The sequence below is a fragment of the Acanthopagrus latus genome, chromosome 7 (genome assembly GCF_904848185.1).
Source record: "Acanthopagrus latus isolate v.2019 chromosome 7, fAcaLat1.1, whole genome shotgun sequence".
Taxonomy (NCBI): Eukaryota; Metazoa; Chordata; class Actinopteri; order Spariformes; family Sparidae; genus Acanthopagrus; species Acanthopagrus latus.
Window position 1 is genome coordinate 6,113,884 of NC_051045.1, and position 25,984 is coordinate 6,139,867.

The following is a 25,984-nucleotide window of genomic DNA, read 5'->3' on the forward strand; positions in this document are numbered from 1 at the left end:
ATATCAGCAGCGATCCTAAGAAAATCTGCATGGGTTAGGCTCTTGTAACTTGTTAGTAACTGTAAAATAAAGGTAATGGAGTAAAAAGTAAAATTTGTAATCTATATATAGTAGTAAGATATACAATAATACTTTCCAAAGAGCTGCAGTATGACAAAACCCATTAATGGAATGTGAAGTACATTTACTCAAGTACTGTACTTAGTTACCATTTTGGGGTACTTGGACTTTACTTGTATTTCCCTTTTCTCATACACTATACGTCCACTCACCACAAATTTTCAGGCAAATGTGGCACTTTTAACTCCATATATTCATTTGAAAGCTTCAGTTACTTGTTACTTTTCCAATTACGTGATGCATCAGAGCCAAAGTAACACATATTTAAATCAACTTACTCAATCAGTAATGTGGTAACAAAAAAAAAAAAAAAAGTAACCTGATTCATGTCATCAGAAAAAATGCTGAATATTAGAGTATACAGTGTGTATATATACATGCACATTTTGGGTTCTTCATACAACTCTTTACACCAGCATAGAATACTCAGATCTTTAATAAAGTACAGCACTTGAGTAAATGTACTTGGTTACATTGCACTACCGCATGTAGATATTCAGAGGTGTAAATTATAGAGTCTTTAAAAGGCATTAAGGGACCAAAGTTTGCTTTTCACTATTTCACAGTTTACAGTCTTATGTTAGCCTGACATGTTTATGACGCTGCCACCCACTGAGCTTTGTTTTTGTTGGCGGATAAACTGCGCCGATACAGTCAAGAACAAAATGAACTTCCACAAAGTTACTCAGCGCCTGATTATAATTGTGCAGGTGTTGTTAGACAGTAGATGTGTATGTAAATTCTGTTTGTCTTGACATCTCTCACATTTCCATTGGAAATTGTTGATTCAAATGTAAGAAGTTCTGTAATTTGAATATATTTTTCAGGAAGCCTGACTTGCCTGACCTTGTGTCATGATTGCACAGCAACTGTAGATTAGTCAGAGTAAATAATCCCACTGTTAAATCATCACATTAAGCTGCTATTGGCCTGCAGGCAGCAGAGGAAAGTTGAGTGTGAGTAAATAAACACTGAGCAGATGATCCTGGAATGGCAAGGATTTATTTGCTTGCTGCCCTGAGTGCAGACAAACAAAGCGGTGGCAAGTGAATGGTTTAGTCCCTCAAAGTCACATCAACACACGCAAGTCTCCGTCAGCCACAGCCGGCAGCACATTCAAACACTCCAGCGTGCCTCAGCTGCAACAACAATCAGACATCAGACACCAAATCTGTCTGCTGAAGGAGCACCGAGGTCCTGCAAAGGACACGCACCAAACACGAACCTGCAGTGGCAAAGCCTGTGAGAATATTTCAATTAGCAAAAATAAGGTAGTCTCTCCAGAGATTGAACTGTTTACGTATTAATTAAAAAAAGAACTGTGAGCTTTGAAAGAGACATAAACTGTTTAATTTGTAGCGATATCGAATGACGAAGGTCAACAAACCCCATCAACCATCAGCAAACTAATTATGTTGCATGTCTCCAACACTCTCTGCTGCTGTTAGGTTAATTACATTTAGTTAATTTAGTAGCACCCGTGACAACTCACAGAGAATTGGGCATGTATCTCTATATCGCGTATGAACCAGCATGTAATCTCGGCAGTACAAATGTGTTTGAGCATGTTGTCGTGGGTCTAATGACAGAAGTTGAAGCGTTCTTAGAACAACTCTCTGATTTCATGGAACAGTGAAACGCTCTTTTCCTCGTCCGGAAGACGTAGATCCATTTATCCACACTGATGAGGCGACAGCATGTTGGGTTTACCACCCACCGTGTCCTGTGTTGTTGCGCTTCAAAGATCTCTGAGAACAGCAGCTCTTTCTGAACCACTGAGCACAGAGAGGAATGTTTTCTGTGTCTGTGCTGAGTCACGTTTTGCCACCCTGTGGATGGCAACGTCACGCGGTACATCACTTTCCAAGACAGATGACATGCATGGTCCCCAGAGGGTGAATCCTCATAACTCTGACGATTCTCCAACTTCCTCTCTTCTCTGAGGAGACATATGTTGCCTTTTAGTGAAACGTTACAGCTAATAGTGGGTCGACTACCATGAAAATTGGTGCAGATATTAGTTGTCCTAAGAGGATGAAATCTTACAATTTTGGTGATCCTTGTTTTTTTTTTCTGAAGGGCCACGAGATCTGCAAACATGTAATTAACTCCATCCCACTCCTCACACACTGAAATACAGACACACCAACACTCACAACCATAGTACTACACTTTCTCTCACGTACAAACACACGCAGGTCCTTTGCAAAGCTTCCAAAATTCAAACCATTCCTATTCTAGCCCAACAGCTGGCTAAGATTTTGACTTCAATTGTTCTAAATGTCTTGAATGTCCATCTGTCACACTACACCTCTCACTGTACATTTCTCCGCCTTTGCTATGTAATGCTTGTTCTTATTCTTGTATTTGTCTGTCTGTCGTCCCAGTTAGTTAGACCTTTTTTGTTTGTTTGTTTGTTTGTTTGCACTAGGGTGAGTGGGTTTCAGAGCTGCTTAAACCTATTTTGTATACTTATGCTTGAATAAATATAAAGTTGTCCTCCGAGGAGGGGGTGTGGTGGTGGGCCCAAAAAAAAGAAAAAAAAAATCAGAATCAGCAGCTCAGATTTTTTTTTCGGATATCAGACTTGGCCGAGGAAATTGCAGTCAGTGCAAATTTAATACTTACTCACGTGTCAAGAGTTAAATAAGATGATGGATACCAGTTTCACCACTATACACAGTCTGCGATAAGTTTAGCTCAGCACAAAGGCTGAAACAGGAGGAAAGGGCACATCCATCAGTGCACTTCAAGATCACTAATTCCACACCCTAAATCTAAGTGAAAAGGGAAATATGGTTTTATAGGTGTTATGTGCTGGGCTATTTCTGTCATTACTTACTTTACTCTGTGGTTTTGGACAGATTAAACAAACAAAACAAAAAAACTACATCACTGAAAAAAAAAAACAAAGAGTAGCTTTTAGCTCTACTTCACAAAGTATGGCTGAGGTCCAGTATTATCTAGTTTCCTTACCACATCAGATGTTGCATTTAAGTGCACAGCGAATCAGAGGGAGCCTTTCTAATTCTGGTGAGCAGCGTCTTTGCTTCTCATCTGCTTCTCACTCACCACTGATTCACTCATTGTGAATTTTGTCTCTTTTGAGTCACTGAGACTGGAAATACAAGACAGTAGAAAACAGGGCTGACTCCTCAGGTCTCTGCTGCTGACACATGGGTGCAAACCGTGCTAGACTCACTGTATATCTTCAACAGAAGTAAATGGGGTTGGACTGGGGTCGAAAGGTATCGACAGATGGAAATAACCAACTGTTGGTTTTGGCGTTTTCATGGGATTTAGGAGCTCCGTCTCCCCTGTCCAGACTCACGGTAGGGGATGTCCCTTACAGATAAGGGCGGTTGGGGTTGGTGCTTACACTGTGTTGAGTGAGGTAAAGCCAAGTAGGAAAATAATCGAGCTCAACGCACAACAGCCTATCAAATATTTTTCCTCATCCAAGGCAACAAGTTCATACTCACAAAGCTACACAGCGATGTGTCGCAGAGCACACAGCGGTGAGGTCAGAGGGCGGATACGGCATTGCAAATCTGGCACAAATTACACGCCTGCAGCCAGCAGCAGTCTGAGGGAATTCCGGATAGGAAGCTGTGAGAAGCCGTCAGCGACTCAAACACCTCAACCTAAACTCTTTCAAAAGGATTTGGTTGTAATACCTCCCCGAGTGGAACAAATGGGTGAATTGACTAACCAGAGATCTTTTTTTTTTTTTTTGCTTTGCTACAGTCTCTACATTTAAAATACAAATTAGTATCAGGATTCAGTATTAAACAATGAATAATGTCCAGAAAACTGTTTTTGCAGAGCATTATGTTGCACTGAAGTTGACCTTTGAGCTTTTGGATATATGATGCTATCACCTCATCATTTAATCCTGTTAGACATTTGTGTTAAATCTGTCGATAGCTAATACAACATTTTGAGGTTATATTAAGACCGAAACAACACTGAGCAGAGAAAATCAAACCCTGCTCTGGGCATCAAAACACCCAGTCAACAAATCTCATGATGTTAACAGAGTCACAAGTTATTTTGTAAAATAATCACCGAGCAACACAACAGCAACAGCCAAAAGGCATAAGAGCACTGACATGCCTCAATCCATTTGTGAAAATGACCAGAAACACTTCCTCTTCTTAGCCCCCCAAATCCCCTTGATCTGGTTAAATCCTCAAAGATAAAGCGTACAGAACCACCCATGGTAACAGCTCCCCGAAGCAACAGGTGCAATATACTTTTTCATACCGGTGTTGCGTGTCAAAAACCCTTTGAGGATACGGTTACTTCCAGACAGTGAGCGAGCCACAGGAAGTCTTCTCACACGCGACGATTCAGGGGAGAAATTTAGAGTCCTTTAGGGCCGGTCGGTAAAAGCTGCCCCGGGTCTCCCTTCATTTCCTCGATGGCCACAAAGGGAGACCATCAAGCAGCTCTGAGCATTCATTGTGATGGTGCCGATGTCGGAAAGGCCTCGTCTCTGTGTAATGACCTGCGATGTATAGTTTTCCTACATCGTTCTGCAAACCTACAGTTCCTTCCTCAAAGACAGAGAGAGAGGTAAAGGAACTGAGTTGATTTAATAAGCAGGACCAGTCTCAAGGTCAGAACCAACAAACAGGCTGTTGCATAATACATTTACTAAAAAAAAATAGAAAATAAGATGCAATGTCCTGGCGGCATCCATGACCTTATATTACTATGGTTATATATGAGTAACTACAAACTCCATGAGACTCTGAAGAACATCAGCGCGCAAGGGATGGGCGAGGTAGAGACCGATGGGGTTTAAACTATGTTAACGACCAAATAAATAGTTCCCTGAGCTCTCTGTGATTTGTTTGACTATTACAAATATTTCCATTATATTCGTCTAGTTTGTGTTGTCCAGTTAATCCATCATGTGCATGTTTGTAGCATCACATGTGGCGTCTAATTACACCTGGTGTCATTGGCCATGGCATTACATTCACAATAGAGATGATCTTGCAAAATGTGTGATAGTGTATTTGGTTCTCTAATTAGAGCAAAATTGGAAACAATAGTGTCTAAGTATGCATATATTTTGGTTCTAATACAGCATATGCACATACAGCCTGATGTTCTCATCACACCTGACTCCTACAAACCACCTGGTATACTGTAGATGCTCCTTTCCACCATCTCTTCTTCTTGTGCTGTCTGAACTCTCACAATCAAAAGCTGAGTGAGCAGAGAATTTCATAATGTTTTGATAAAACATAAAATAATGTCCTATTTAATTACTGATTACCAGCACGTATAATGCATGTTCTTCCTTTTATTCTGCTGCTGCACACAAAGCAGCTCTGCACCAATCAATTTCTAAATTTAACAGCAGTGACACAAAGAAGAAACAGAATAAAGCAACGTTTTGACATAATTTTAGATTCCAATAACTTTAATGTGCGACAACCTGTATTTAAATCTTCCTCAGTGCTCAGCAGGAGGAACTCAAAAGGTGCACCATCTAGCTCAGTTGAGTTTATTTTCATATTTTCTTTTTATAAAACAAGAACGTTAAAAGGTGCAGTTCAATGAAATTGTACTGTATCCGTGCCTTGAAAAAATGACGTCACAGCAGGAAAAACACTGGTGCACGTAATGAAACAAATGATGGCTGATGATCAGCCGCTTCAGTTCCAGAGTTTGAGGGCAACCCAGTCACCAAAATACATGTTGGCAATGTACGTTTTGCAAACCAGAGATGTGGTGAAACATTTCTTTATGTTGCAGCTTTACCTTTCTTCAGGTTCAATTTTCTATCTCATCTAGTGGCGATGCTGCACTTATGGTCTGGGTAGGGTTTAGGGACAAAAAACACCTTGTTAGTTGTTTGGAAAAGACCTTAAAATATCTGCTTTGGTCGGCACAAACACGGCTGGAGATTGTCCTGAGGTCTTCCTAAAAATATCAAGTGGTGTCGAAACACAGTCTGGAACTCGGGCCACTGGCTTGCAAACCTTGTCACCTGTTTCTCCACCGCCACCCGTGACACATCCTGATATGAAAGTCAGGTCACAAATATGCAATGTCAACATGATATGCCATGTTGCGCTTCGTAGCTTGTTACACATAGAAATGTGAACGCATCAGTGGTTTGGAGAAAGAACTGCCAACATTTTTTCCTGATGACTGGGCTGCCTCGTCTGGAGTCTTTTTAGTTCACCACTCTATTAGATGCATCAATTTACACACTCAAAGGTTGGACCATTATATGTACAACCCTGATTCCAAAAAAAGCAGCCATGGTGTAAAACATAAATAATGTTCAAAAACACCTGTTTGGAACATTCCACAGGTTAACAGGTTCACTGGTAACAGGTGACGCATCCTCAAAAGGCTCAGACGTTCTAGAGCAAGGATGGGGCGAGGTTCACCACTTTGAAACACATGACTGTATAAAAGGAATTGGACATTTAAAACATAAAATATTTATAAGGGAACACTTTGTAAAACTGTTGTTGGTAAACCCCCTTTAAATCCAATCAAGTCCATTTTATTCATATAGCCCAAAGTCACAAACAAAATACCTCATAAAGACCTCTTTATTCATGTTTCACACAGTGTTCTTACTTTTTGGGAATCAGGGTTGCAGATTTCAGACAACTCAGGCAACTGTAACCATGAGCAGCTGAGCTGAAAAAAATCCCTTGTGTCGGCGTCTGACGTGTTTGTCAATGCTGTGAGTAGTAAAAAGTAAAAAGGGCTAAAGATTGTTTCATCAAATCAGTGTTAAAATGGCAGCAAAAGATGGACTTACACCCAAATAAAATTGAATATTGACATGTGATATCAACAGTCAATGCAGGTTATTCAAAACAGCCAAAAGCACGTTGTTTGACTGTATTCGCCTGTAAACAAATAAAGACACACAGACAAAGAAAGCCCTTTGGACTATTTGTATAGTGTCACTACAAGTCTACCAATGAGGCAAACCATCTTGGAATGAACCCTCCCAAGTCGGAATAATGGGACTTCTTTCTGCTCAACCCATTTCTGTCGGAAAAAAAAGGCTCTGAATGCAACAAATTGTGCATTACAGAGACACTGAACACAACAGAGATAGTGTTAATGATATTGGTGACATGTGTTTTCTCTACTTTAACAGGTCAAATGTCTGCCATGAAAAAGGCTCCAAAATTGGCTGTGTTGAGTTTATCAATCAATTTACTTTTTTTTATGACAGTTAAAGGTATTAAAAGACAGAAAAATGGATAGACAAACACACATTGCAGTCAGTTCAAATGGAAAATGTCATGTGTTTACTGAAGAGTTACATTTCCCCCTGCTGGTAGGTCCTTTCCTCTGCACAGTCACCAGCTGCAACAGCAGTGAAAACTGCAAGCTGCTTCAACATCACCTCAGATCAGGCGTAGAAGCCCCCAGGTAGGTGGTGAGGTTTGAGACATTTGACTTGATGAGCTTGGCTGGGATGGTCGGCATGTTCAACCTCTGATAGGCAGCAAACCTGTGACAGCCTCCAAAAGAGTAGTAGTAGTTTCCGCCCTCTCTGCCTCTGATCCAGAGCACATCGATCGGAGGGACGACTCTCGTGTTCGCTGCCTCCTGGAAGACAGCGAATGATAATTTCATACAGCAAATAAAGACACTGTCATGAGTGATATTATGGTATTAGTAAGTAATAGGGCTGCATGATATGGTTAAATTTTTTTTGTCATATTGTGATTTTTTTCACAGATTATTTATTTGGTGGTCTGCACCCAACAAACATGCAAGTTTTCTTACTTTGTAAAAATATATTAGACATAACAGTGTATAAACTATTTACCCTGTAAAATAAATTCACTACTTCACTACATTTCTGGAGTCAAATATTGTACTTTTTACTTCAGCTCACATTTTTTGTTGATAAATTTATTCACTAACCACTTTGCTCCATCAGATCAGAGTTAAGCGTTTTAAAATGAATGTGATTAATCAACAATTTGATTATAAAAAACACAGATCCTCATCACAAGAAATTCTAATAATCACTAGATGTTCAGTTCCAATTATCTGATACTCAGTTTTTTTTCTTTCCTTTTTTTTTAGGAGGATATGGACGGTAAAATAAATGTATCTTAAAAAGTGCGTTAGTTTTTCTGTGATACAGCATGTAATCTAGAGAGTAACTAATAATCAAATGTATCTAATAAATGTAACAGAATAAAAAGTACAACATCAGCCTCTTAAATGTAGTGGAGCGTAAGTATGAAGTTGTAGAAAATGTAAATACTCAAATAAGGAGAAGTAGGCTATCTCAAAAATGTACTTAAATAAATAACTTAAGTAAATGTACTTAGTTACATCATATTATTGTTCATTATAGTCCTGTTTTGTCACATATTTTACCATGATCAACACACTGCATCAATTTCAGTAATATTTCGATTAACTGTGCTGCCAGAGAGAGTAATCACACCACGGTCCCTCAAAGCACAAGTATGTAAATGTGCCTGAATTAAGTGTAATATTGATTTTTTTGCGATTGATTTCATTTGGGTAGTTAGCTCATTAACAGCAGTGTTGTAGGCCACACATTTCCCAATCCCACGCTTAAAACTCGCATGATTATCTTCAGCCAAACGTGTATACATAAAATAATAAGTTACCTTTATTGTGTTCATCAGACTCTGAACTTTCAGCTCGTCCAATACCGAAGGTATCGGTCTGATGATGACGTTCATCGGTACGTTATGAACCTCCTCGACGCTGTCCGAGTGAATCGACCTGTTATCACTGTTTTTAACCTCGGCGGGGCCGCACTGAGTGGACTCAATCGACATGTTTCCACGGGATAAAACCATCAAGTTAACCAGAGTTAGATGACTGCTGTTCCACAGCCGAAACATTTACTCAGCGACTGTAAATACAATGTTTTGAGTGAGGGTTCCTTCACTTCCTGGATGCTAGCTTTCTTGCGAAGTGCGTAGTTTAGCGGAAGGTTCCCATTGGTCTATCGCCCTGTCAATTATAAAATAGGCAACGCCCCCCCAGGACCGTTGGAACTTCACTCGACATTCAAAAGGTTGAATTAATTGTTTTATTTAAGGTAAAAACAAACAAACAAAAAAAAAAACTCGTTATTTGTTTCTTTAACATTTAGCATTACTGTTGTAAGTCAAGCCGTTGTTGTCATAGGAAGAGACAAGAACAATGCTTGAAGAACACTTTGTGAATACTACACTGATACATTACTAGCTAACTTTTAAAATTGACTTGTCGAGCTTGTTAGCAAACAAATGCTAATTTATGTCATTTGGAGTTATTTTTCTTGCTACCTGATGAATGTAAGTACAGCATTCACTCTCTGTAAGCTTTGTTTTCGGTGTCCACTAACTCCTGAGGGAAATACTTCTTGAACTGCTAAATGCAGGCTAACAGGTGATTGTAGCTGATAACTATGACAAGCCAGAGTAGACAATCTAGATATCTTCAATTCATTTCTTACTAAGAAAAACTCTCATTAAAGATATATATGCAGTTCAGTTGTTGCCATAATATCAGATATCGACATTGAAAAAAACAACTGCAAGCAACCATTAATTAACTTTTAGTACAATGCATTGCGTGTCTCAAAATGCCACTATAGCGACATTTCCAATATCGCTAGTAAAAATGCAGTTCCAGATATCCACAGTGTCACTTAGACTTATTAAGGACTTTTTGATATCTTAATATATTAGATCTAACTAGTACCCTCTAATCGCAGTTAAAGATATATTTAGTAACAACTTCCAACACTGAGAATGCAATTGTAGTTCTGACTAGTGATGCTATAGTAGATTTAAAATATAACTACAGATTGTAGTTTTGTTCAATTAAATGTTCAGCCGGGTTGCCATTGAGCACAGTTGGGTTTTTTGGGGGGTCCTACAGACCCTGGTGTTGTTTGTGTTAACATAATAACAATGATATTAAAATTACGTTGTTTTTTTTTCTTCAAAATGTGCTGTCTTCTTTTCTCCCGATCCCTTTCATTGTTTGCCAGAAACAGGACTTGCACATTTGATGAAGATGGCAAAATATGGATGTAACACCAATAACGGACATGTGTTTACATTACATGAGCTATGCATTCATTCTTCTTGCCAAAATGTCATTCAAAGATAAAGAAACATAAAGACTGTGTCCTTATATATTTCAAGGTCAGATAGACCCAGGTTATACCCCTAATGAACAGACTGTTGTAGGACTCCAATGACATAAATCCTGATAGACTCATTTGGAATTTGTGAAGAATAATGTTGCATGAAAGTACTGTCAACACCAGAAGCAGGCATTGGACCTGTGAAACTGTATTTAACAGAGGTAATATGTTGTTTTCTGTTGTTAACTTCTGATATATGCAACCAAAATGATGTTAATAAGCAGTATTTATGAAATGAGAAAATATCAGTAAGCATTAACCTAATCAAACAATGTAAAGTATGTTTTTTGAACTGTTCAACAGAACGTTAAGGTTAACCACTCTGACTTTTAGGATGTAAAAAGGCCCATGTTGTAACAATCTACTGAGTATTTCCTGGCATGTTCATGTAATACCAAACACAAACTTTTGTAACATAACTTATTCATTTCATGGCCAAACTGTCTCTCATTAAAATTCACTCCAGCAATTAGCCGTGCAGTTGAAAAGAGCTGCTACAAGCCCAGAATCCTTTGGTGACAATAGTTTTTAATGAGGTCAGTGTTTTGTATTGTCGACTGTTGCACGATATAGGCCTCCTCCCTCCTTCAAAGTGTGCTACTTGGTGATTTTCTATTTTTGCAGGGATTTCAAAGAGCCAGCCAGGTTGCTGTGGTTACAAAAAAGGACGTCTGGGCCCGCAGCTTTGCACAGGTAAGTGGAAAGCTTCAAAGATCTGTGGCAGTGGAGCGGAAACAGAACTATTGTTGTTTTCTCCAACACCACAGCTACAGCATCCTATAATGAGACAATTAAAAATGATTTCTTGGACAGGAGAGGCATGCCATTATATTGAATTATTACAAATACTTTGAACTACAATGGCAGTGCCTTTTATGTTGATTAATTGGTCACATAGGGATCAGTTGCAACATGAAGGAGGTCTATATATAGTATATAATCATTAGTATGTTATATATCCTTGTAGGATTAAACTGAACCAAAGACATACTGTAATATAGGTGTTGAAGTGGATGTAATCAAATTTTTTCAGGCTCATTGTCAAGTGATAGCAGCAACAATCTGTTAGTAATTTCGCCCAGAACAGCTTAGTTTTGAAGTCGGTATACTTCCTCTTTTTTTTCTTTTTTTTTAATCTCAAAAAGCGATTCAGCTGACATCAGTACAGTACAAAAACAACTGAAAAACTCCAATTAGACTGCAGTATGCTGACATGGATCATGACTTGGTGTTTCTGTATGCATAACTACAGTATTGTAAATATGTATGGTGACATATCTCCCCCAGGCATTCACCACTCTACAGTCCCATATTCACGAAGCGTCTTTGCTGTCAATCAAATACCACTTCATCATACAAAATAAACCAGCATCACATGAAGAGAAGAGATCCTGTCAGTCAAAACATATAGACATGTAAATCATCTGCAGTGCTGAGGTGTGTTTGGAGTCCCACTACACTCTGCGTGACCCTATGCTGTCACAGCAGGACTGTATTCTAGTCGCTTACATATCTCAATTACTTAGATTGAGTTAGTCACACAGGTACAGCGGCAGGTCATGGAAGAACAGTTCCCACATAATGATTTGCTGTTAATATTAGATTTCAGTCCCCGTGGGATTGTCACACTTAGAGCAGCTGGAGAAAATTACCTGCCAGCCTTCCGACAGGGAAGTGAGCTATATTTATTTATACCTTCTCTTTTTTTATTTTCTTTTTCTTTTTTTCTTTTTTTACACGTTGACATGCTTTTAAAGTGATAATTATTCTGACGGCGATTTTCAGTCTTCAAACTATGGCTTTGTGATAGATGAATGTGTCTAAAATCGTGACACGGTTTAGCAGCAGTGGATGTCGCTGTGTTTGCAGCTGAATGTGTGACTGATTTGTTCAGTGATGTTGATTATTCACTAGTGGCTCTCACTGCTTAAACCTATGAAATTATCTTCTGTGCAATCTCCTTTTAGTACAGCTGCCCAGAGCAGGGATTCTGTTTAATGATCCTCCTTGCCTTGAAATAAATTTTCTCCCCAACCTCACCCAGAGACAGATTAGGTGGTGCTTTGGAGTGATATTATTTAGATGTGATATGTTGTAGAATTTCCATGTGTAGATCCATTTAGACTTCTTATACTTTGCCCTGAAAACAGAAGCAGAAAAATACTCTCTTAAGTGTTCAAGCTTTTTTTAAACACGTATAGCAACTAAAGCACAATTAGAATGATCCATTTATCTGTAAAACAAATACTAAAAACCTCACAGCTGCAATTCATTTGCTATTCTTGTTTTTACGTGTATTGTATATGAAGGGAAAAAGGAGCTATTTAAGGAATGCCCTCCTTGACTTTTGCTTGAGTGCTGATGACAAGTTGGATGTCTTAGATGCATAAAAATGCGATTTTGACATGACTTCAAAAAGAGAAGCATACGGATGAGGTGGACCCTCTGCCAACAGAGAGACGAGGAAACAGATGGGTTTTACACAAACAGCACAAACATCAAGAACACTGAGTTAAAGAGCTTGGCAGTCTCACTTGATGAAACAGTGAGGAATGGAGGCGCTTTTAATGAGCATCTCTCCTGTGATGCAGAATGTGAGAAGACAAACTGTTAGCTCTTAAAGGGGCAGTTACAGTTGGTTGGCCCTGACAGGTTGAAGCAAATGGTTTTACTAACCTATTCTTGTTGTGTGACTTTGGTCAGTATGCACCATTGGTTGTGACATGAATATAGGTGGAGAGTCATGTGTTCGTTATTTACTGCAAATTAGCCTTGAGCATTTAAATTATCCAGTTGAAATGATGACACTATCAGCAACAGAAAGTAGCTTGTTGTTTTATTGTTAACTCAGACAGTTGGGAATCAGCCAACAGATGGCGCCAGATGTATGTGAAGGGTCAGAGCGGGGGCCTGAACCAGTTAAGCACTGTTGAATCAAGAAATGATTGTTTTTCTAATTTTAAAGATTAACTGTTGTTTGCTTAGTCGACCTATGGAAAACTGAGAAACACCAGTTGCAGCAAATAGTGATTTGATGAAAATCCCATCAGGGAAAACCTGGTTACAAATATTTTTTTCAGTATTATTTTAGGGGTAAAAGAAATGATTTTTTTTTTATTGATTCATTTGTTGATTTTTGTTTTAGATAAATGGATTGTCCATTCAATGAAATGTCAGATCAAGAGAAAAAAATCCCAAGGTGCTGCCTGCAGATGTCAAGTTTTATCTGACCAACAGTTAGAAACACAATTATAGTCAATAAAAAATAATATTAATCTTAAAAAATTAGCAAACATACAAGCTTTTCGAGAGGCTAGAACCATGAAATATTTGGGATTAATGTTTTATTAAACAGCTGAAGTGATTAATTGATTGTCAGAATTGCTGCAGATTAATTATCTGGTGACTGACTAATCAAATCATCAACTGATTGTTTCATGTCTAATGTTTTTTTCAACAATAGAGATGATTTCTCTGATCAAAACAGATCATAATGAGATTAAACTCTGTGGGGCTGCAACTAACAAATAATTAAATCTGTTAATCAGCTGGTGATTTTCTCCATTAAATGTGTGGTAAATGCCAAACCCCGGGGTGATACGATACCTTCAAATCAGCCCAAAGCCCCAAACGAGATTTAGTTTACTATCATGTTCAGACAAATTAAATGCCGAATATTGCCATTTTTCAGTTCGATACAGAGAAATAAGCAAATTCTCAAATAATTACTTGATAATCAAATTGTCTGTTGATTGACTTATGAAATCTTCAGCTAATTGCTCTACAGTTTTTTTTAACAATAAAAGATGATTTTGCTCATCAGTGCAAATCAGAATTTGATTAAAGACTGTGGAGTTGCAACTCATATATATTTTCATCAGTCAATACACCGGTTATTTTGTCAGTTAATCGATTTGATGTCAGATAACTGAGGAAAATGCTAAACACCAAGGTGATACCTTCAAATCAGTCCAGAGCCCTGTGTCGCAGCAAATGTTTCCATTTTTAAGCTGGATCCAGAGGAAGTTTGACTATTTTTATTTTATTTATTCATTTTACCTGATAATCCAAATTGTTGCTGATCGAATCTGTTGATGGACTAATCAGTTAACTGACTTAAAGGTTCAGCTGTTGTTTGCTGTGTCGTATGTAAGACACCAGTTGCATCTAAAATACTTTCCCACTAATTAAGTTGAAATGAACAGCAGCACTTGTTACAAATACAGTTGTTTTTTTTTGCATATTCCTTTTTTTAATTGTCACCTTTTTCCAGCAATTAAAAAAATATTTCTCCAGTTGTGTTGCCTTACAGCTGTATCTGATGCTGTAGGTAGATCTATGCGGTAACCTCAGAGTAGCCCCTCACCCCATCAGAAGGCTGTTATATTTCCTCTCAGACAGTCACTCAGAAGATGATGCCATTCTCAGGTCAATATCTTTGAAGTGTGAATCTAGCTCGCTCAATTTTGCAGCTTGTTTTCAATAATTTACTCGATAATATGCTCTGAGTGAGCGTGGCTGTCTGCGGAGTGTTGCAGGAATATGTATGAAGGGTCATAGTCCCCATACCTGCCTCCTGGTGCTGATCACTCATTGCCGCTGTTTTTACACACACAGCACAACCACGGGTGATGTAATTGGATTGCGCGCGTCCCCATTTTATAGTCCATTGCCATGTAATGAAATCAGTTATTTACTTTCATCATAAAATGTGATAAAGGACAACATCTGCCAGAGTAAAGTTTGAGTGAGTACTGCACATGAATGTTGATATGCTGTCTGAAACATCCCCATCTGCAGCACTGGTAGCATTTGAGAATCAACACTTGGTTGTAAACTTGTCTTTTGACAATTTATTTAGGCGTGTGTTTACCTTTAGCAACATAACCAGCATATCAGCATGTGACAGCAGCAGAGGCAATCACTGCTTTCCCTCACTGAAGAGAGGAGAGTGCAGCAAAGTGTCTTGTTTCTGAGTCCCTGCTCTGCTCTGCTCTGCTCTGCTCTGCTCTGCCTGCTGTCTCATTATACTGCCGCTGTGCTGCTGGAGGACACTGAAGGACAGAAGCGATTGAATTCAAGTGTTGTATATTCCCTGGAAACCAATCAAGAAAAGCCCCAGAATAATAATCCCTGTCCGCTGTCATGATTCATTTTTATTTTGTTCCATATTTTTCTCTGGCTTTTGAGTCACTCAGAAAGAGTAGTTCCAGCATAAAATCAATGTTCCATTAAAATTTAATGACCAGGAAGGGCTTAATAGTGGTGGAACAGATGCCTCTGCTTTTGATAACGCCGACATCTCAGGAACTCTTATTCAAAGCTGTATTGGTGTTGTTACTGGTTCCTGCTCTCAGCTGCTGTAGAAAAAACAAAGGATGTTGGCATTTTTGTGCCTCGTAGCGGTGAAACTAAAAGTTAGTAAATTGACAGTAAAGCTCATAAGATTGATCAAACATTGACAGAGGAGGCTACAGCTGATGGCACATTATATTCAAGTATAATTTACTCACTGTGTTAATGTTGATTAAGAGCAATTTCACACAGATTCTAGATTCATTATTTTTGTCAGTGTGTTTTATATTATATTGACATGAGACAAAGGTTTAAGAAAGGTATAAAGACTCGCACACAGTTAATCTACCGAACAGGTTGGCCTGTCAACAAGCATCTGCAGGATTCGTCTGTGTGTGTGTGTGTGTGTGTGTGTGTGTGTGTGTGTGTGTGTGTGTGTGTGTGTGTGTGTGTGAGTGTTTGTGCATGTGTGTGTCATAAAAAAAAATCATACTTTCATCAAATTTTACCATTAAAAAGAAATAAGAGTGGACTTGCAGGTTCCTTGTGCTATTGTTTTTATTAACGTTATCATTGCTATTGTTGTCATCATTATTAATTGTAGCAGAACAGGATAAATCAAAACACCCTTCAGCAATCATGGCTTAAGTTTCTTCATACTCAGCTGGAACAGAGAGATAGAAAGATAAAAAGAGCGAGAGAGAGACAGAGGGAGAGACAGAGAGAGACAGAGTGAAGAAGAAAGTGGAAAATCTTAATCACTTTTTTTTCTTTGAGGACCATATGGAAGGATTCAAGCAGCCAACCATATGTTGAAGGCTTTTGTCATGGAAATCATACTTTTTGGCACTTTTTCATTGCGCAGCCAAGCCGGGCACATTTAAAAAAAAAGAGAGAAAACAAGAACAGAAAAAAAATCATACAGAACATGATCAAATCTTTGAGAATACACAGAGTTTGAAGTTTTTGTTTGTAACTTACAACAGATAGCTTTTTAATCAAGACACTCCCTGATTCACGTGGCCACCCAGACTGCAATTGGTACCTGTATTTGTCTCTTTTTTTTAGTAAAAAAAAAAAAAAGACAACATGAATAGAAAAAGAGCAATTAAATGTCTACATGCATTGTCATATTATTGCTGTGATATATTTACAAATCTATGTACAAAATCATCAAAGAGGAACAATGTTTCCCTATATCTAAATTCAGAAGTTTAGAATCAAACTGTGCCTCCTTTTCTTTGATTAATATATTCTCTGAGGACGATCTGTAATACTGCTAGATTTGGAAGCCTACAGTACATATCCAATCAGTATTTTTTTAATGATCTCATCACTTTTATCTGCCTTATTAAAACACAGTCCCCAGGTTTTGGAGATGCATTATATCTCTGCCCCACAGTAAAATAGTAAACATTAAAAAAAAAAAAAAAAAAAGAATCCATAGGAAGCAGTGATTTCTGCATTAGTTCAATAATACAGCGTCGTGCCAAGCTGTGTGTTCTGCAAGTTAATCAGGAGACAGGTGGTTTGGATGCTCTCATGCAGTGATTCAGCTGTAGCACTTAAACGACCATTGACAGGATGATGGTGAAACAGGGAGGAGAGGACTGACAAACAGAGCAGAAACTCCTCTTTTCTCTCTTTTCTCTCACTTTCATGTTTTTTTGTTGTTTTTTTTTTTTTTTTAACACCGAGCTCAGCATTACTGCGATCGTGTCATCCATTTGGAATATGTAAATAGCTGACAGTGCATTTGCCTGCTGGTGCTTGACCTTCCCCTTGGAGGTCGCTCACCGACTCAATTACGCTCCCTATCTGCAGTCTGTCTGCAAACACCTGTTATCCTCCCACACTCCACCACCCTCCGCCAATCCCACTTCAGCACATCTCATCCTCGGTGCGTCTGTTTAGAGGCAGTTGGGATGGGATGAGGACGGCTGGTAGGGGAGGGGAGAGGAGGGACAAGTGATGGGGGAGTTGGAAGTGCATGACAGCGCGTCGTTTTATTACAATAATCTCGAAAACTTTCTCTGCCAAGACAGTTCACATCAAGATCATTTCCATTAGTGCTGGTTAAGACGTATATACCTCCAACCGTATGTTGTCTCAGGGGGATCCTCTCCTCTGACACCTCAGAGATTTGCTTGGCTGTTTGAAACTCCACAGAATAATTTGGAAGCAGTAATGACTTTGAATTTGGCTATAATTAAATACTTTATTATGTCAGTGACCTAAATGAGAATTATTGTAATCCTGTTGTGTAATACGTAACCTTCTAGCAATTCAGTCAATTCATACCCGCTCTTCAGCTGCCAGAAGAGATTTTTTTAACCTGGTTGCTTTTTAAAACAAAAGAGACATTTATAATAATAATGATATTATAGAATAGCGTCTTTTTCCAGTCAAATTAACACTTGTAGCAGTTTTGGACTCGCTGTAGGAAGGATTGAGCACTGCATAACTATAATTATTGCTTTTGCACCTTGGAAACCTTGGTGTAACTAGATTACACCTACATTATTTGGCTCTCTAAATTTAACAAACCAATAGTGTTGCATTTTCATGCCGGTGTGTACATGCACATCAGCGTCGGCCATTTCTAAAAATGAATTATTGCCTGAGATTTAAAGACAAAAATGGGCCAAAAATCTCCAGTGGACTTTTTAGAAAACAGCACGATGGAGAATATTTTAGTGTTTCGTTTACATTGATTCTTTTTATTGCCCTAAATTGACTGAAAACAGGACAGCTGTGATTGTTACACATGTCAATTGCTTTGTCAGTAAAGTTATTGCCACGAAAAACAAAAGTATTTCTGCATTCATTTGTTTTGGAAGTGTCCTAGCACTGGTACTGTACATTGTTCCTCTTTAAAAAAACTAAGTCCCTTGGACTCTCTACAGTTTTCATGCATATAAACATTTTCTTTGAAGATCAGCAGCATCTTACAAGGTCAATGGATGTTCATTTTTTAAATTATAAACAATAAATAAATACATGATAATTAACAAATAAGCAAGTCTTCAATAAATACACAAAAATAAGGTAAATAAATAAATAAATAAATAGGTCGATAAATAAAGTATTTACATGATAAATAGATGGTATGCATCTAAACCGTGGGCGGAGCTTTGAGCGACATATAAAACAGACAAACAGAATAATTTGACTGTCACTTTGTAACTGAGGGTGTGTGAGTCCATACCTTCACTCTGAGGTAACACTGGTGGAGGGGGAGCACCTCAAACACTGGGTGAAGAGAAGATTGCTCTTTAAGACGGGACGATGCACCATAAAGGCAGCAGAGTTTATGCAAGCCACCATGGTGGAGGAAGAACAGCGAGTTTTCATTGCTATAGACGAGTCGACCGCACATGGCACTTATAACAATAGATCATTTGGTCTGGCTCCCAGTGTTTTTTCTCCAAGTCTGTACATCAGGGTGAGACTATGAATTTGATCAGACGGAGTGAGTGAAAACCTGTTCAACAGGCCTGCTAAACATTTTAAAATCACTGCTCTTGCAGAATTGAATTGAATGACCTATGGCCTATAGCTTATTTAAATTACGTTTTTTTTTTTTGTTTTTTTTTTTGAATACCCACAGTTACAAAGATGCTTTTGACCAACAAGGGATAATAAGCACAAAAAAATAAATTTAGAAAAATCAAATAGAAAAATAACATCCGTTGAATTGAAACATTGGTGTGGAAAAAAGGGTTTTGTCTTTTTACCTTTTAAAATGATCTCCCTTTTTTGCAAATACTGTCATAGTTCACATTTTCATAAAAAGTTCATGTTGGCAGTTGCAAAAGAATTCAATTCTTAGCAAATAAAAAGCAGCATAAAAATACAAGAGGTCATTTTGTCTCTAAAAAAACAAAAGAACACTGTTAGTCCTTTTTTATGTTTTTTTTTTTTCCTTTTTCTCATTACTATTTGCTATAAAATATCAGGAATCTAAATATTATTACTATTGATATCAATATCATTATAGTCATTGATAAAAATTCACATGCCAGGCCTCATATATAACCGTGTGTGTAAATGTGTGTATGTGTGTGTGTGCACACGTGCGTACATTGATGAGTGTTTGTTTGTGTGTGTGCATTCATGTCTGTGTGAGTGTTGTTAGTGTGTGTGTGAGTGTTGTTAGTGTGTGTGTTGACATGTGCCCACTTCATACGAGCACATGTTGCTTAATTGTGTACAACTATCATCTACAGTCTCTATTTGGGGGAAGGTTGTTTGATTGTATGTTTCTGTGGACGATTAGCTACTGTGCAGGGAAAAAATCCAGCATCTTTTGAAATTGTCTTTGCCATAATCATTAGAGTTTCTTCACGTAATCTCAGTGAAAATATTGCTTTCTAAAAAAAGGGAAGAAAAAAGGCATGGAGGGCAGAGTGAACAGGGTTATTGGTTGTGAACCTACAACAGGGGTTCAAAATTTTGCTTCTTCCTTGTGGTTAGTTTTCTGATCCAGAGTCGTCTTCGTCTGCAGAGCCCTTGAAGCAAGCTGACTCATAGTGCTTGTTCAGGTAGGACTTGAGAGCGAAGGTCTTATTGCAGCGCTTGCATCTGTAGTGCTTGAAGGCAGAGTGTGTTTGCATGTGGGCGCGGAGGTTTGAACGGTCAGCAAAGGCTTTGCCACAGTGTGCGCAGGCAAAGGGCTTCTCCCCCGTGTGCGAGCGCATGTGGCCTTGAAGGAGCCACGGCCGGCTGAAGGCTTTGCTGCACACATCGCACTTGTGCTTGAGGTCGTGGGTGAGGATGTGCATGGCCAACGCCGGCATGGACACGTACACTTTATTACAGGTGGGACACTTGCGGGCCATCTTGCTGTCCAGGCTGCGGTGCGTCTGCTTGTGTCTGCTCAGGTTGGAGGAGGTGGCGTAGGTCTTGCCGCACTCGTTGCAGGTGTGACGAGCCGTGCCAGCTCCCCTCTCCTGGCCCCCATTGGCACTGCTGCTTCTTGATCCTCCTCCATGACTCTCGCTGTCTCCCTTCCGCCTTGAGCGCCCGTCGGAGATGAAGAAGGCATCCATGGTGTAACCCTCGGCCAGGGCCTCCGATTCACCACTGTAGAAGCCGCTGGCTGTCATGCCAGACTGGGGGCTGTCGGGGTGCTTCAGGTCGGGGTCACAGTACTCCCCTCCACTGCTCACAGGGGTGTAGAGGGGATCTGACACCGGTGACGCCAGCTTGTGCTCCATCTTCTTCTCCTCCTGGTATACAGATGGCGTGATGTAATCCTGGATGTAGCCTGAGTAAGAGACACACGCAAACACAGTTGGCCAGGGGTTGTGATGGATAAGGACACAGTGACATGCTGGTGATTACATGATTATCATCTTGGATGATTGCCCTTCGTAAAATGGTGAAAGAGTGAGTGGCAGCACAGAGCTAATTGCATTTTTCCCACAGCTCACAGGTTGTACGGACAATAGTGCAGTGATGCAGGAAAACAAGATGCATTTAGGAAGATTGCAATTTTACAGTGAGGATGAGCACTAGATAATAGGTCATCAAACATGTCTTCTGTGGAAGAAGATGCACATTAAAGCCCCTCTTAAATAAAGTAGTCTCATTGATTAGACTTCCTTTTCTTCATCCACGGTACGTCAGCCCCCTGTGGCTGCAGCCTGTCTCCTTAATAAATGCTCCGTGAGTCTAGGTATTGCAAGGCAGACAGACAGAATCATGATTCAACTCTAAATCTTAACAAATACCTTATATCTACAGATTTGTTTTTATTTTTGAAAGTGTTTCTTTTTTTGTGGTCTTCTAAAATCCACACCTCACAACAGGTTGCATCTCTGATTTTTGGGTTCTCTTTTTTATTTGGTTTTAGACCAAATTAACTTCTTACATCCTGTTGAATTTTCATGATACTTCTTGAAGCAGGTTTATGCACAAAGCACCACAGGTGATTTAAATGTCCCGAACTGTACAGAGCATGATTTCAGAAAGATATATTTTTGTTGGCATCATTAATGTCTTTCCTTTCCCTGTAAAGCAGCCCTGTGCCAGAGGAGCTAAAAGGCTTGCTGGCAGCTCAATGCATCCAAACAGAACTCAATATATTCTTATGCTGTGAATATCAGCAGCTTAATACATACTAAATGCATTTTACCTCCAGAGTTGATATTCTGTAGGGTTGAACACATGAGTACAAATATAAAATGAGGTGAAATTCCTTCCCTGAGAGAAATAGTGCATAACAGCAGAAAAAAAGCCATTCCTAAGCACTGTGTGCAGCAAGCAGTGGAAATTAGTTATTGACTGCTTTTTAATGAAATTCAAAGTTTAGAACTGATCAATAGTCTATCATATGTAAAATAGTGCAGCTGTTAGAACAGTGAGAAGATAGAAATAGTGCGAGGAACAGATCAAGTATCTGCGACACACAATAATAGTTTATTGAGCTCAGTGTGCTCGAGGCCTGATAATGTTAGACACGGCATCACATTGTTTGTGAAGAAGGGTCACCTGTCTACAGCAGCAAGCACGCTGAAGTGCCTTCAAGAAACAGGCCATTAAGAAATCAGTTGAAGTGCTCTCTTACTACGGCATCTCCAGTCCCAAGGGTTTCTGCTCACACAGCCTCTCTGTCAAAGACATGACCATGATACCCGGGGACAGGGAAATACCAGGATTGTGCACATGTTGTTATGCTGCCCCACATGGGTTCAGTGTTTTAAGCTACACAGGTTGTGTTTGTCCGAGAGAGAGCAACAGTCTGTTTTAAAATTTTAAAACATAAATAATTATTTCTCTTTTTAAAACAAATTTAGTTTTTCAAATGCTGCAGCCTAAACAAGTGATCGTGGCTACATCCACCTGTTTCACAGTACTACATTCGACAACATGGCTTTTATTCTGCCGAGATTTATTTCAACAAAACAAACTGTATCAGTGTAAGCAGACCTGTTTGCTATGTTTCAATTACCCAAGGTCAGACACGGAGCTCATCATTCAGGACTCGTGCTGTATCAGCCTTTACAGCTCATAGACTCATTTCTCTAATGCAAAGTAAGCATGTAATTAATGGACCCTCTCAGCCAGCCCTCTTTGTTGTTCGACAGACACTCAAGTCAAATGTCTCCACAATGGGGGGAATGAAAATCTGCTGGCACGGCAGAAGTGCTGATGTTAGATTTTTTCAGGCTCCACGCTAAAAATGTCTTTTATTTTGCTCCCTTTTTCTTTTTTTTTGACTCGACATGGAAAGGACGATTCTTTTGTTAGAATTAAGCGCTTTTGTCGACACCAATGTAGTGCCTTATTGTTCTTTTTTTCTTTTTAATATCATGCTTAATTTTCATGGTGTTGAACAATAGATTCAGGAACAATAGAAAGAGACAATAATTAAACATTAAGAATAATTTCAAATCCTGCAGCAGGAAATCTAAATAAGCCTTTATAAGCTTTGAAATATACGCTGTAAATACAAAGAAAGCTCATGTTTTTATTTCTTGTTATTTAATATTTAGCAAACCATTGTACTTTATTTAACAGTCCAGACATTTTTGCTAAAGCCACTAATCCTGATCCATCGGAAATTCACTGAGTGTTGTTTTTGAATAACAGGTGGGCATCGTCACAACATCTAGCTGTGGACTGTAAAGCCTCTCTCACTGTGAAAATATCCTGACAAATCACAACAAAGACACACATATGGCCCTCTAAACGTGGCCACAAAATGGAAGCGGCGAGCTTTAAGCAGACCGTGAAAGTGAAGGTCGCCACTCAGCTCCGACTGGAGCTCACTGTGGCCGGACCGTGTGTTGACCACAGTGCAGCTATGTGCCTTTCTTCATGTTTACTGTACAACCTCCGTCACGTGATCAAGCCTCATTGCTGCCCCAAGCATTTTTGTCTCCTTTTTCTCCTTCCCTTTGCCATCTCTTCAGCCCAGCTCCCCACCTCCCTCCTGGCTGTACTGTACAGTGTGTTGATGTCTCTTGTGGCGACGATAGGCCTGCACGGCTGAAACTCTAACCCCTGCTAGTTTTCAAATGCCCGGAAGGAAGAGAAAGATGTAGTGGAGCGATGGGGGTGGGGAGACTGTGCATGCTCCATTTGGACGGGAAGAGGGGGGCAAGGGAGGATCGGACCGTGATGGGAACTCAAGGACAATAACAGCTAAGGACAAATGTATCATCCGATACTCATCTCTCATATTCATGATTTTTTTAGTCCACACGATGACCAGATATAATCAGTCGATGTGTGTTCAGCCAGCACTGGGTTGGTACAGTCATACAAATACGTAACGGGAGCTTCTCCTGATTATACACACGTTTTGTTCCCTATTTACATAAGCTAATCCGTGGCTCTGACCTGAATTGTGTCTGTCCTTCACTGGAGTCAAAAAACAAAAGTCTGGGAGCAGGGTGATGGGGGTGGGGTGCCTCAGTAGGGGATTAATTCAGATATTGATGCAAAAATCAGCTGGCTGAACGAAACATCTCACACTAATTTACACACTACGAGCATGTTGTTGGCTGAAGCAAAATTAAATCTCTCCCGACAGAAAATCAAAAGAGGATACCATCTGTGCGTATGGAAATGTAAAACAAGCTGAAATCAGCACCGGAGTGGTCTACAAGGGAGAGTGCTCACACATCTTTAACTAGAGCGGGGCAGAGGACTGTAGGCATGTTAACTCACCATTCTCACTGAGACGAACCCCAAGGCTGGTCACCGAGTCTGTGATGGAGCGTGCAAAAGTGAACGAGTCGTCCAGGTGGTGGTGATGATTGGATGTGGCCACATTGGACGAAGAGAAATCATCAAGCTTGATCTTCTTCACCAAAAATGAGCGGGGCATGTTTCAATGGATAAAAACACAGAGCTGAGAAAAACGCATGAGCGAAAATGAAAGACCCTCTGAGGAAGCACACGAGCAGAGCCGGCTTGACGGTAATCCTTTTGGTTAATGTGAAGACAGCAGCCAAAAACATAAGATATGAAAGAAAATGGAAACCAGTGGAGAACAAGGCTGACGGCAATGCTGTGTGATACTCTCTGGCTCCCCCAGCTTCCCCCAGAAAAATAAAAAAATAAAAAATAAAAGCGATCCTGTTCAGCACTGGATAGCTCCTGTGATGCAGCAGGCTTAAGGGACCAGTGAGGAAGAGAAGAGATGGAGACAGACAGAGAGAGGAGGGAGAGAGAGAGACTGTCAGACTAGCTGAGATCAGCAATCACGCCAGCCTTTATATGGGGCACAGGCAGTGGAAGATCAGGTGGTGCTGCGAAATGGAGCTGCTTAGCTTTAATCCATCAAATGTCCCCGGGGACACACATCAAATTACTACTGAACCGTCTGTGCATTCGCACACAGACAGAGGAGAAAGAACACAGCCAGACCCCCACTGCCCCCACTGCTGCTCCCCCTTCTCCTCCCCTCCCCTCCCTCTTTCACCCCGCTTATGCTCCATGCTCGGAGGAGGAGTAAAAGAGGAGGGCAGACAATGGAGATGTGGATGAGAGCACACTCAGTGTCCTGTCCCCCATTGTTTTCAGATGAAGTGGCACAGTTTATGTTTGCCTTGTACAGGCGCTGCCTCCCTCATGTCATCTCCGTTACCTCAAACAGCCTCAGATCTTTGTGCCCCTTCGACACACTGCACTGTACTCACATGCTGGGAGCACACGTACAGTACAGCCGAGGTTATCTGAGCGTCTGGGAGTGCTGGACCTCTTTTTTTTTTTTTTTTTAAAGCTGCACTAGATTCCAGCACTGTTGACGAGCAGGCTACGGAGAAGTACTTGTGCTGCACTGCACAGCTCGTCTCTCTCCCTCCCCATTACCGCTGCACAGATGTGTGTCCTGCGATGCGTGGCAGTGAATTATCTGATTAATTAATTACATTTTTTTTGATTAGGGTGAAATCTAGAATTAGATCCATGCTTACTAAATTGGCCAGATATTTTCTGTGTTGTTTTGTGGACTCATTAGATCATTCTGTGGATTTTATGCTACATTATACATCATTTTTTTCATTAGAGCTCAACATTTACTCTTCATTTATTAGAGTAATGAAAGCTGAATGTCTGTAATGAAAACATAAATCTGGTGGTGGTTTCTGGAAGCAACAGTGGAACATTTTCAAGCAGAGTAGAAATGATGCACCTGTTTGATTCACAGTCAACAGGAAACACTTGTGTCACTTCACTTGTTTGATGAATTAATGTCTTGCGGCACTAAGTCGACTAAATTGAAGACGGCAAGAAAAAGTAACGCTTCTGTTTGTGTGGTTTCACACATAATATAAGAGTAGCAAGTGCAGGCATCAGAAAAAAAGTGCACATCTGCGTGTTCCTTCTTTTCTGCTTTATTTAGATTATTTGTTTGTTTGTTGGCTG

At 39.7% G+C, this 25,984-nt stretch overlaps 3 protein-coding genes across 5 annotated transcripts in view; 1 reads left to right on the plus strand and 2 right to left on the minus strand.

Annotated features, from left to right (window-relative positions):
• Positions 1-5,528: 5,528 nt before the first annotated feature.
• srxn1 (sulfiredoxin 1 homolog (S. cerevisiae)) lies at positions 5,529-9,111 on the minus strand. The gene is made up of 2 exons (XM_037102840.1): positions 8,772-9,111; positions 5,529-7,725 (listed from the first exon to the last, which is right to left on the minus strand). The coding sequence occupies exons 1-2, from the start codon at positions 9,009-9,011 to the stop codon at positions 7,516-7,518; spliced, it is 450 nt and encodes a 149-aa protein (XP_036958735.1). The 5' UTR covers positions 9,012-9,111; the 3' UTR covers positions 5,529-7,515.
• A 29-nt stretch (positions 9,112-9,140) lies between these two features.
• Positions 9,141-25,984, plus strand: part of klhl12 (kelch-like family member 12) — a 110,291-nt gene continuing 93,447 nt past the window's right edge. The window contains exons 1-2 of one of the 3 annotated variants that reach the window (XM_037102823.1): positions 9,141-9,211; positions 10,934-11,002. The gene's annotated coding sequence lies outside the window, so the exon portion shown is untranslated. Of the gene's footprint in view, positions 9,212-9,231; positions 9,450-10,933; positions 11,003-25,984 lie in introns of those variants that run through there. The other 2 variants (XM_037102826.1, XM_037102824.1) reach the window with 2 other exon arrangements.
• Positions 16,136-25,337, minus strand: scrt2 (scratch family zinc finger 2). The gene is made up of 2 exons (XM_037102833.1): positions 24,284-25,337; positions 16,136-20,873 (listed from the first exon to the last, which is right to left on the minus strand). Exons 1-2 carry the CDS (start codon positions 24,441-24,443, stop codon positions 20,077-20,079), a joined length of 957 nt encoding a protein of 318 aa, XP_036958728.1. The 5' UTR covers positions 24,444-25,337; the 3' UTR covers positions 16,136-20,076.

Bases quoted from the DNA above. Each gene is read 5' to 3' on its own strand.
- srxn1 (XM_037102840.1), bottom strand. From the start codon at position 9,011: ATGTTTCGGCTGTGGAACAGCAGTCATCTAACTCTGGTTAACTTGATG. The intron at 7,726-8,771 runs GTAACTTATTAT...GCTGTCTTCCAG, and splicing joins GTCTGATGAACACAATAAAG to GAGGCAGCGAACACGAGAGT.
- scrt2 (XM_037102833.1), bottom strand. From the start codon at position 24,443: ATGCCCCGCTCATTTTTGGTGAAGAAGATCAAGCTTGATGATTTCTCT. The intron at 20,874-24,283 runs GTGAGTTAACAT...TCTCTTACTCAG, and splicing joins GGTTCGTCTCAGTGAGAATG to GCTACATCCAGGATTACATC.